This window comes from Labrus bergylta, chromosome 6 (genome assembly GCF_963930695.1).
Source record: "Labrus bergylta chromosome 6, fLabBer1.1, whole genome shotgun sequence".
Taxonomy (NCBI): Eukaryota; Metazoa; Chordata; class Actinopteri; order Labriformes; family Labridae; genus Labrus; species Labrus bergylta.
In genome coordinates, this window is record NC_089200.1 from 31,219,962 (window position 1) to 31,232,097 (window position 12,136).

Consider the following 12,136-nt stretch of genomic DNA (forward strand, 5'->3'; position numbering starts at 1 on the left):
ATAAATGTAAATCTGACAAAACTGTGTTTGAGCCAAATCTGCACATTTTTAGATCTCAAACCTCTATGTGTCCTTTATTAAAAATTAATCAAACATTTTTAATTATGAGGAATTCATCACCAACTCTTTTAATTTGCTCATATTGACATGACGTGGGTGTAACGGTTTAAACAACACTGCGGTAATATTTCACTGTTATGAAGAAGAAGTGTCACTCTCCATTCATCTAAATGAAAGATGTTAAAAGTGCTTTAGGAGAAACCGGCTCGTTGCTCACAGGCGGGAACATAAATCATGTTTTTGTCTCAAAGAATAACTGCTGTGGTTATTTATGATGCAGCGTCTGTGAGTGATTACTTAAAGAGCAAAAAACTGCAGCCAAGGATTTTGTTTTAAGGGTATGAGGCAGATTATTTATAATGTACATGTGTAAAAATCTTTGCAGTTATCAGTCTCAGTTGTGTTACAAGAGCTCGTCAGTGTTTCCCTGGAGGATGTTTATGAGTAAAGAAATAGAATAAAAAGAACAGAAACAGCCTCTCTATCTGTTTCCCTGCAGAGATTTTCCTCTCTGGAGGTCGGATTTCTAACTCGTTACAGCATCGTCAGAAAAAAAGGTCATGGCACAGTTGCTAATGACAACCTGCAAGATTGCTGCCTGTGTGTGTGTGTGTGTGTGTGTGTGTGCGTGTGTGTGGTGTGTGCGTGTGCGTGTGCGTGTGGTGTGTGTGTGTGTGTGTGTGTGTGTGTGTGTGTGTGTGTGTGTGTGTGTGTGTGTGTGTGTGTGTGTGTGTGTGTGTGGCCGCCTCATTTGTAAGGATAAGTCGCCCCCTGCTGTTTTCTCACATTCCTTGACTCATATGAAATATGTGAGGTTGCCATGACGACCACAGGGGGGCATTTCTGAAGTCAGGAAGTAAATTTAGCCTCCACCTGTGATCATGGAGAACAAACCTGACAGCTGGAGCTTTTTTTGTTACAGCTGGTTAATTGTTTTATTTTAGGATGACAGCAAATCATTTTACAGTCTCTAATTAATTATTCATTATTTTTGTTTGTAGAAGGTTAGTTTTAGTTTTGGCCAATAGGAGGCAGCACAAATAAGTGCTGAAGGTTTAAAGAAAAAACTACAACGTGTCATGAAGCAGAAATTCACCAACAAGTTTCATAAAAACAGAGACAGTTTATTTTATTGTGAAATGAAAAAAAAAAAAATGGTAATGAAAAAATAAATGTAAATGTTTCTTAATTGTGGGATGAATCTTATTTTACCTTAAAATCATATTTAATAAATGGAATATTATTAACTGGTACATTTGATTATTTTTTAACGTGCTAGTGAATATTAGGATAACACATTGTTTGAAAACTACGGTCATTATGATACCAGAATTTTAAACTTCTGACCAGTGATAGTAAAAATCAAATGATGTCAAAACCTGTTTGGTTACTACTGCAGTTAAAATAGTAAATAATAAAGTCCCAGTCCCCAAATATTTGGTCATTTCTAGTTTTTAAATAGAAAAAACTGCAGGCAAACTCCTGCACACTGTTCAAACTGCATGAATACATTAGCAACAGTGTGGTTGTACAATTAAAGAAATGTTACATTTACACCTTATGATAGTTTCAAATGTTGATCTAATAGCACGATACTTGAAACAGGGAGAATGGTGTATACCCTCTGTCCACAGAGCAACCCATCCGCCTGTTCTCAGCACCATGTAACTATGGCAGCAGGTTCCCTCAGCAGCCTTCAGCTCATGAGAAGCCAGTAAGGCATCTCTGTACTGTTTGGTGAGGAGGTTGACGGATGAAGCTTCGAGGAGAATAAGAGAGCGAGTGGCCGAGCGAGATTTAGAGAAAATATTGGACAGACTTTTACATGTTGGCGAGAGCTTCAAAAAAACAGAAGGATGTGAGCCAGACACTGAGCATGTTGCTGTTGGATTGTTAGGAAGTGATTACAGTATTGCCCATCAAGTACGTACTATGATCTGTCTCACTGCTAATGTGAGAGACCTTCTGTTGGCGCCAAAGCGTAGAAAACCAAACACCTACATATTGTTGCTTTAGGACAGTGTCACCTCCTTTGCCCCCTGCTGCTGTTTGTAAGATGCATAAAATAACTTTTGCATCTCTATGAGACACTAAAATAACTCTACAAATGTTTGCTGACCTGAGAATCTGTTTTCTCCCCAAAAAAGCTGAAAGATCCCATATTATCCTGATTTTTACCTTTCATAATGTCATTCTGTGAAACGTTTAGAGTAGCTTTGCAGCTCAAAAAACTCCTTATTTATCTTATACTGGTGTCAGTAAAAACCCTAATTTCGGCTCTGCCTGAAACGCTTCATTTCGGCTGCTGTCTCTCCTAACTTTCTTCTGATTGGCCGGCTCTCTGGAAGCCTTCCATGGGGCAGAATGCTGCAGGGCTGCCAGGAGAAGAGAGTCCATGTAAATGGTTTCAACAGCTTTAAGTAGAGACTTGAAGCAGTCTCATGAAATTCTTCATGTCATATCAGGGGAACTATTTTGTGATTTGCAGAACAAGCCGTTTGGCGCCCTCTACAGACCTTTCCTCGGAATTCACCAACATACGATTACCTCATGATATGAAACACTGCGCACAGTGTGGCCATCTAGCAAACTCGGTCGGTGCATTTTAAAATAATGAAAAGCACGAGAGTTCAACTTTAAAACTCGAGTGCAGTAGTTCAGTTCTTACTAACTCCTTCTGCTATAAGGTAGCTTAGATTTTTACATAAAAAGTGCTGATTAAGCATAAACATAAAGTCATGACACCAATTTTAGAAAGCTAGATTACAAAGAGCTTTCAAATAGCTGAAGTTATGAAAATATCTTTGTGTTAGCTTTGGGAGCTTTCAACATCAAAGTAGTCATCCCATCCTTTAATAAAATAAAAATGATGATGAGCTAATTTTAAATATATTTGAAAAACTGAAACAACACAAATCAATAAAGTGGAAAGAGGCCGATGAGAGTATCAACAACAACAAAGGCATGAGTTGTTTTCTTTACGTGTTTTATTCATACAGCGAGGGTGCTCATACATAATATTTTTTTTTTTCTATAAAATATATCACCTTTCAGATCCTGAAAGCAAAACTAGATATAAATCATCATCTGATAAGAAGCAACTCATTTTCAAGTGTAAACTGAGGCGCTCAGTTTAAAATGCAGAGTTAAGAAATCACATTCTAATGGTTTTCTTTATTTTTCTGTCTAGCAAAGCCACGATGCTCCAACAGTCGACTCACCAAACACAAAAGACGAAATGATCGATCGGCTTTTCTAAAGGAGCAAATACTGATCAAATACTGAAGCCACAGACAGTTTTTCATATGAGGAAAGCAAAGAGAGAGAGACAGCGTCTTTGTGAAGAAGGACGAGGTGATGTTAAGAAAAAGTGTTTGAACAGAAGTCGTGACTTGATGCTTCATGATGTCTGCCGTGTTTCCTCCTCCTCCTGAAGTTCACAACAGCTCGCTCTGACTGGAGGCTGAGTTCAGGCTGTCTGTGAAACAGAACAAAAATATGATTATTGATCAGAAGGAGCATCTATTCATCTACAGGATACATGAAATAAATCATCCTCTGAGTCATTTCTTTTTTTGCTTTTTAAGAAACATTTTCAAAAGGAGAATCAGTATTTTTTCAACCTGGGAAAAGTTCTTTTTATTTAAGGGGGTTTGTGGGAATATAGAGCTGATTGCTTCAGCTGGAAACCATGAAAACAGTAATAGATGAAACAGAATCCCATTAAAAGTCTGTCCACTAAAAGTTGATGTTTTCGTCACTGACTGTTACTCTAAGTGTCTGGCAACATTACAGCGATGATCCCGTTAGAGAAGGACTTTTTAGTTAATATAATAATAATAATAATAATAATAATAATAATACTTTATTTGTATAGCACTTTTCTATACAACTAACAAAGTGCTTTACAACAGAAAATAAAAGCAGAGAGACAAGTAAAGCAACAGGCAGAGAGTGGGCCCCATCTGACAGAACTCACTCTTTACTGTGCCCATAAACGCTGCATACAATGTGTCTGAGAGTGAAAAAAGACTTAAGAAGTAAGTGGAGCAGATAATGATGCACACACATTACATGGACTGCTACTAGTGTTTCCTTAACTATGGGGGAAAGTGAGAGAGAGACACGTCTCTTCATTTGGTGTCAGATTATTTATGACAGAAGGGTGATGAGCGCTTGTAAGAGGGGCCTGACTGACTCTAGAATCATCAGTGTCATCAGTGTCTGCACTGAATGCTGGTTTCAGATTTGTTCTGCTTTTGGTCACAGTCTGAGTGTTTCAGTCAATCAACCTTTATTTGTATAGCACCAATTCATACTTTACAAAAGAGCAGTCAAAATTCCTTACTCATTGTTATATTATCTACCAACCCCAACATTAATGTCTCATGAGAACAAAGATAATCATCTGACCGTCAGTTCATAGCTAACTGCTTATCATTAATATGATGAGGCCTTTGACCTCATCATATTAATGATTTGTTCCAAGATTGGATCAGAAATAATCTTTTAAAACACTTGAGTTGCACCATAACACAAACAAACGTACATGCAGTGATTAAATTCCCTTTGAGATAAAATTCCTGTTTTTGTCAATGGAGTCTGGTGTCTTTGAAGAGAGCGATGTCAGGATGTTTAAAGGGATACTTCACCCATTTGCATTAATCTTTGTATCATTAGAAACCTGGTAGTATTTTTGAATGGTCGTGCATCTCGCCCTCATTTTCCCCTGAGATGGGAAATCTTTGTATTTCTAAGTCTGAAAAGGAGCTTCCAGTGACGCCAAAATCGTCGCGGCTATGTTGCCGCCGCTGCCAGTTCAGCAGCCGAAACATGATGCCTGCCTGTTGGCGGCGGTGAGGACGAGGAGCCGGGGCCGGCTCGAGCTGGGGCGGACTGGTAGTGTTGGTGCTCTCACTGTTTGCCTGTGAACACAGACATAGAGTCTGTTTTCTGACAGGAATTTCCAAGATCAATTCTGGAAGAAATCTCGGAATCAGTTGAGGAAATGGTCTCGTGTTGAAGTAAATATGTCTGTAAACCTGACCTTAGTGGGAGTGGCCTGTGGTGCTGTGCATTCTGGGATTTGGTGTCTTTCATCAACATGAGTCAAAAAGACACTTTCTGTCTTTTCTCGGCCAAGAAGGCACCAACTTCAAAATGTATTTCACATTTCTACTACATAAATCACCCAATGTCAATACAGATTCATGTTTCAATGGGTGAAGTATCCCTCTAACTTAAAACTCTTTCTCTGTAGGGATCATTTCTGAATGTGTGTCTCCTAGAATAACAATCTGAGCCTGTCATTTACAAAAACAGCAACTTTTAGTGGATGCACTTTGATTGGATGCCTCAAAGGATTAGATTGCAGCTTTTACAGTCTGTTTCCTAAATATTACGTACAACACACACTTGACTCACGCTGTAACACCAGCCACACACACACACACACACACACACACACGCAGACACACATTGAACATGAATAGAAACAGAGAGACGTGTACCAGACAGCTCCAGAGATTTATTTCTGTTTTGGGGTAGTCTAGGTTTTTTCACGGGGGGTTTGAGTCGAGTTGGGGGCTTCTCAACGTTATTTGGGCTTTCCCTGTCAGTGCCTGAGTTCAGTGAGGACAGAGAACAACAAGAAACAGTTAAATGTGACGCGTTAAACACCAATAAACATATACACACAAACAGGAATACATATTGTGTTTGCACTGTAGAGGAGTCAGTCTGTACCTGCATCACAGGACATGGCCTTCCTGTTTCTCTGTGGTTTCACTGGAGCCTGAGGTCTGAGTCCTTCTTCACCTGAACAACACAATTTTTTTTTTCCTGCAGCACTTTAAGATGTTTTTGCAAAAATATAATGTGCATTATAAATTAAATGTATAATTATTATTATTATTATTATTATTATTATTAATAATAAAATAATCGAATAAGCAAACACAGATTTTTTGATTCCACTTTTTAGTAGTTCGTGTTTTTAGTGGAGTTACCTTGACTTGCAGCTCGGTCTGGTAGTCCGTGCACAGGTTTGTGAAGAGGAGGCGGTACAGGTGGAGGAGGTAAGCTCCTCTCATTGGCTGCTTCTTTTGATAAAGTCACATACGAGGACGTCTTTGGCTGTTTGTCGGATCAGAACACAAAACAAGAAACACGTTCATGCAACAAGATCAACTGAGATTCACCAACGGCACTGATTCATCTTTAAACAGTGATGGATAAAAAAGCTCTCACCTTTTCTGGAATCGGAGGAGGTTGACCCTCCGAGTCTCTTCTTTTCTTGTCCATTGTTCCAGGATCCTTCTCAATCTCTCCCTCCTCTTCCATACCTACAGATATTAAAATGATACACTGGGTCAATTATTGTAGTCGCAACCTTTTTACAAATCCTAAAATAAGGGAAACATTTTATTTGTTTTATTTGTAAATTTTATTTCATTCAAACAAACAATAAAGTTAAGAAAAACAAACAAACACAACATCTCAAATGTTGAATGAAAAGGAGCAGAAAGAAGACTAATCTTATAATATCTCTTTCACAAAGCATTCATTCAAACAAAACAGAACACTTCATTCAAAAACAAATGGAGGACGGTGAGGTACCTGGCAGAGGCTCGGAGCTCTCCATGCGATGTCTCTGTCTCACTTTGGGGAGGTTTGGTTTGCTGCTTTGAGGCGGGGGCTCGGGTTTGGATGCACAGGGAGCGGCTCGACCTCCTCCCCTCCATCCCTCTGTGAACCCTCCGCCTGCATCAGGACATGTCGCTCTGTCTCCCTGCTCGTCCTGCTGCTGCCACTCTCCAGCAGCTGCTGCCTCTGTGCATTTAAAATAATCTGCTTCCTGTTTGGGCGAGGGCGTCAGGTCAGACGGGTACGGCGGCAGCGGCCTCTGAGCCAGCTGAAGCGCCTGCACCTGTCTGTCTGACTTCCTGCTCGTCTGTCTGCCCTCGGCACACTGACTGTCCCCCTGGACGTCATTCTGTCTGTTCTCCGACCACGACCTGTCGATCTGCCTGCCGCCCATCCACTGCCTCTCTATCTTCCTGTCGATCTGTCTCTGTGTGTGTCTGTCCACTGTCCACTGTCTGTTCTCAGTGTAGTACCTGTCTGCCCTCGACTCTGACAGAGTCCTGTTATCAAAGCGCTGCCTGTCCGCGTGCTGCTTCTCATCCACCCACGGTTTGACTTCCTGCAGCACCTCAGTCGTCCTCTGCCTGTCGTCGGCCCAGTACCTGTCTGCGTCTGCCGGCTGCTCAAACACAGAGTCCACTTCAGGAATCTGTCAGAACACAGCGAGACCATTCAAAAAATTCAGCTTGTGCCCGAGGCAAAACATCAACAGTTGCAAAAAAAGACAAAGAAGAAAACAATCAAATCTGTAAAATCACAAATGAGATAACACATGTCTTAAATGAGAGTGTCCTAGCTTAGACCAAGAATCACTACTGTAGAAAAATGTTTAAATTATGAAGAGCAAATGTAGGAAAAAAGAACCTCAAATTGGCAACTGCTAAATCATTTCATCAAATAAATGTATTTTCAAAATAAAGCGCAAAACCACTTAACCGCTAAACTTTAAGCATCGACTGTTTGAAACATGGAAAAGATTTAGGTTATTTTCAGGAGTTTTGTGTGGAAACAGTTTTAGTGCTTCTTCCTCCTTTTCTTATGAAGCTTTTGTATTTTTTTTTTTCTTCTCACTGTGACTTTGAAACTACAAAGTTCTGTTGTAACCTAACCAACAAATCCATTATTCATTAAACTAAGAACACTTAAATGTCAAGAATTGATTGACTATAAAACTATTCAAATTACGTACAAAGCAAACTAACAGCATGTGCCTTATGGTATCCAGGATTTGTTCCAACCGAGAGAAAGCAAACATAAGTTGAGAGGAACCTGTATATTCAAGAAACCACCAATCAGAACTAATGCAAAACTTAACTGTATAACAACAAAGGGTGTTAGTCTGTGGAACAACTGTGATGACGAGCTGAAAAAATGCAAAACTATATTTAAACTAAAACTTCAGGAATCAAATATTAAATAGATATGAGCTGGAGCAGTGACTTTCTGTTTTTCTGTTTTTCTATTTGGTTATTTCTTGGCTGATGGACTTGGTTAATCTGTTCCTATTATTTTTGTTGTTGTTTTGTCTAAAAACTTAATTTGTTTTGGCCAACAAGTCCAAAATCATACACTGAGGAAACTATGAAGGACGCTTAGAAGGTTTTTCACTAAACATTAACCTCTCCCCTGATGGTGGACCGTTAGGGAGCCTCGTGTTGTTTTTGATTTAACAGGATAGAAGCTTTATTTTCTAGTGAGCTGTTTCTTAAGTCTTTTTAGTTGGTTTTACTTTTTAGTGTAGAAACGTTTGTTATCATAATACTTAAAGTGTTTCTCTCTCATTGGTGTTCATCTTGTGAACAGATAAGGGCACATTTGATGTTACTCCCTGTGTTCTCCTACACTCTAAAAAGGTCTCAACACAAATTAAACATGTGAACACAAAAAGTGCTTTGTCAGAGGGAAAACAAGAGAACACTGTCTAAATCCTTTGGGTAATGTTTTTAAACATATGTGTGCAATTTAAGACAGTGTGCAGGAATTTACCTGCAATATTTGGTATTTAAAAACAAGAACAGATCATTATCGTGGTCCTAGGCCTTCTATGTTTGTTATTCAATATCGTTTAATGGCATGTCATACTTTTTTTAAATTTTATTTGTTAGGGACCATGTGCAATTAAAACATAGATGTAACCATTTAATGCATTGCACCAGAGTTAGCCTTAGGCTTATTTACATCTGCAGTCCCTTGGCAGGTAACAAATACAACATATATAAGAACATCAAACATCACTCAGCAACAAATACAACATATAAAAACATCAAACATACAAGGCTAGATAAGCAATGTTTTTTAAATGCTGTGCATGTGTTTTTACCTATTTAGGATACTTTTAGCTATTTATGACCTAATGTGAGTGTTAGTGTGAATGTTTGTATGTTTTCATGTTGAGCCTCAACAAAAGGTCATTTTCTGTCACAATGTGATAGACAATAAAGTTTTTTGAATTGAATTGAATTGACTGAAACATCACTCAGCAACAAATACAACACTTCTTAGCTTTCACTTTCTGCTATTTGAAATCGTTGCTTGTGTTTTGTAACTCTGACTGTACCTCTCTGGGAGAATAAAAGGGGTGTTTGCTTCCTCCCACACTTGGATGAGGGATGCCTGGCACAGCTGGTGGACTCAAAACAAGAGTATTTTTCCCATCAGCCCCCTCACCGGGGGATCCAGCTCTGGTGGCGGACCTCGGAGGCTGGAGGAGAGTGTACACGTTCTCTGTGGCCGTCCTGGAAAATGAAAAAAAAAAAAAACAGTCAACATAAAACATTTGTGACAAAGTCTGTTCATGTTTCCACAGAAATGTAGCAAACTTTTTCCTGCAGAAATCTGCCATCCTGCTTTTCTAATCTGTGTTTAACATGCAAGCGAGTTCCTTTCTAATCGCTCGGCTGACAATGGGAGCCACCGGCTGTCTCCTACATCTGTGCACACACTCTGCTGCACGCTGGCAGCCATCAGCTATTTCTCCTATCAACAAAGAAACGAGCAGATTCAGAGCGATGTTTGTCAGAGATTTGATGGAGTTTGGTTCTGCTGATTGTCCTCAGAAGAAGCGAGGAGGGATGATCAGCAGAAAATGTGAAGTTTTAGAGAATTGAATATGGAAGAAAAAAGGAACAAGTGCTCTGTAATGTTGTATTTGAATCTCTTACATCACCTGTGCATTGTGTTATCTTTTCAAGGCTGTATCTTTCTGAACACAGTGTGTGGATTCTGTGTGTTTGTGCAAACACAAACCCTGTTGGTGCTGTAGCAACAGTGTGACAGCTGTCGCCATAAACCTCAGCCTCAGACTCCGCCCCCTGATTGGACATCGTCTTGTTCTTGCGAAAACTGAAGATGGCGAGCATGTTTTTCCTCTTCTTCCTCCGAAGAGAGTGAGCTTTGTGCAGAGACGAGAGCTGACTGAGAGGAGAGGAGAGGAGAGGAGAGGAGAGGAGAGGAGAGGAGAGGAGAGGAGAGGAGAGGAGAGGAGAGGAGAGGGGGGGGCAGGAAAGGAGAAGGAGGGGGAAAGTGGGGGGGGGGAGAGACAGAAGAGGATCACGTCACACACTCATTGCACTTCAATCAGGATGGAATTGTCAGGATGTCGATGAATTCATCTCTGCTGTCTGTTTGTCTTCTCCGCCCCAAGAGCATCAGCGGTCTGAGCGTTGCTAGGCTACACCTCCTGCTACACAATGATTTATCTAAAGTGCACTTTTCTACATCAGAGGTGTAATCATAATAAAAGCACAGACTTAACCTGACAATCTGCAGAGGGGAAGGGAGAAACAATATTCTCAGAAGCTGTTCCTGAATACACTTTTTGTTTTTATAGTTAATTACAGAATCACAGTAAAGTTACTGAGCCAGAGCTGGTGCTTTCACCATCTAATATTTTAAGCTACATGTGTGAACACAAAAAAGGATTTTTTCCTTCGAAAATGAAATTAGACAAATACACATGGTCAGATTTGAGTTTTTGCATTGAGCAATTGTCCAGTTGGATAAAGAAGTGGAGGTGTTGGTTAGAAAAGAGGTAGCTCTGAAGGCAGTATGTACACTTTGTGCTGACTGGGGCCTGAAGGATTGTTTTTGTTTTGGTCTTCTCTTGTTTGACACTGAAAGTTGTCTGACATTTCTAACAAATCCTCTAAATCCAGTAATGCTGTAGATTATTAGATGAGAGCGCAGACTTGCATGATGTTGCTGCTACACTTTCCCCAAAAGAACACCAATCATGGTGAATACGACCTCAGGTGACATTTCATCAATTTTACCAAAACCCTCCATTAAAATCAATCAAGATTAAAATACTCAGCATCAAACATTTTACCCACAAGCTTTAAAAGTTGAAGAATAGAATAGAAAGATAAAAAAAAGTTTGAGCTCAAAGCTGCACCCCGTCATGACAGGGACTTAAAGGTGCTGGCTGTGATGGATTTATTACCTCGAGTGATTAAAAGAGGAAACTCAATCTGAACACTGTAAAAACAGAAAGTCTCACCTGTCAGGTAGAACTCTCTTAGTGTAGAAATCTGGGAATCCATCGTCAAGAGGGCTTATTCCTCCATTTTCACTGCAATGCTGCGCGCACACACACACACACACACACACACACACACACACACACACACACACACACACACACACACACACACACACACACACACACACACACACACACACACACACACACACACACACACACAAAAGCTATTTTTTAGAGGTCAGATTTAATACACTGTTTCATCTGTAAATGTTCTGATGTATGCAATAACAAAAAACTATTTCATGCATTTCAGTGAGATAACGTAATCCAGTTGTTGCACTCCATTTTGTTTAGATTTCAAAGTCAAAGACAACAGCATGACCTGCAGGCATGAACGTCAGGAGACAGAGAAATAGAAAGATACTGGATGCACACATGGGCGGAGTAGTGGGGGGGAAAAGTGGGACTGACTAACCAGAGTCCTTTGGAGGAAGGGCCAAATAAATATGTAGCTTTTGTTTAGATTTGTTTCTCTCTAAAGGCTTTATATGCTTTATAAGGCTTTTGATCCAGCAGATGTCGCCCTTGAGCACCAGCATGAAACCAAAACAACTCGCTCTGCATTGTTGTGTTAGCATGCTAATGCTAGCGATCTTTATTATGCTTGTATCTTCACACTGCATGTAAATTTACCTGAAATGAGCGTGATCTAGAAACACAGTTAAGCAGTGAGTACAGTATGTTATTCTTCTTTTCTCTAGTCCCTCAATTAAACAACTTTTATACACGAGGGGAGGAGTCAGCCGGCTGTCCTGGCGATGTAAACAAACTGAAGATAGGACTCTGAAAACTCTGAAAACATCACAGACAGTGGGACTCAGGTGTTACACCCATTGTAGACAGTCATGACTCACAGAGTTATTTTCAGAGGATATACTTGATTTCTAC

The 12,136-nt window shown here is 39.9% G+C and overlaps 1 protein-coding gene across 2 annotated transcripts in view; it reads right to left on the reverse strand.

Moving 5' to 3' along the window:
* Positions 1 to 3,029: 3,029 nt before the first annotated feature.
* Positions 3,030 to 12,136, reverse strand: part of LOC109991492 (capping protein, Arp2/3 and myosin-I linker protein 3) — a 46,328-nt gene continuing 37,221 nt past the window's right edge. Inside the window, exons 32-40 of one of the 2 annotated variants that reach the window (XM_020643798.3) lie at positions 11,204 to 11,283; positions 9,952 to 10,119; positions 9,263 to 9,440; positions 6,679 to 7,354; positions 6,310 to 6,404; positions 6,069 to 6,195; positions 5,806 to 5,877; positions 5,571 to 5,681; positions 3,030 to 3,538 (exon numbers count right to left, since the gene is read on the reverse strand). In XM_020643798.3, coding sequence (XP_020499454.1) covers positions 3,498 to 3,538; positions 5,571 to 5,681; positions 5,806 to 5,877; positions 6,069 to 6,195; positions 6,310 to 6,404; positions 6,679 to 7,354; positions 9,263 to 9,440; positions 9,952 to 10,119; positions 11,204 to 11,283 — 1,548 coding nt within the window. In that variant the 3' untranslated portion in view covers positions 3,030 to 3,497. The remainder of the gene's footprint in view (positions 3,539 to 5,570; positions 5,682 to 5,805; positions 5,878 to 6,068; positions 6,196 to 6,309; positions 6,405 to 6,678; positions 7,355 to 9,262; positions 9,441 to 9,951; positions 10,120 to 11,203; positions 11,284 to 12,136) is intronic. The other variant, XM_020643799.3, reaches the window with a different exon arrangement.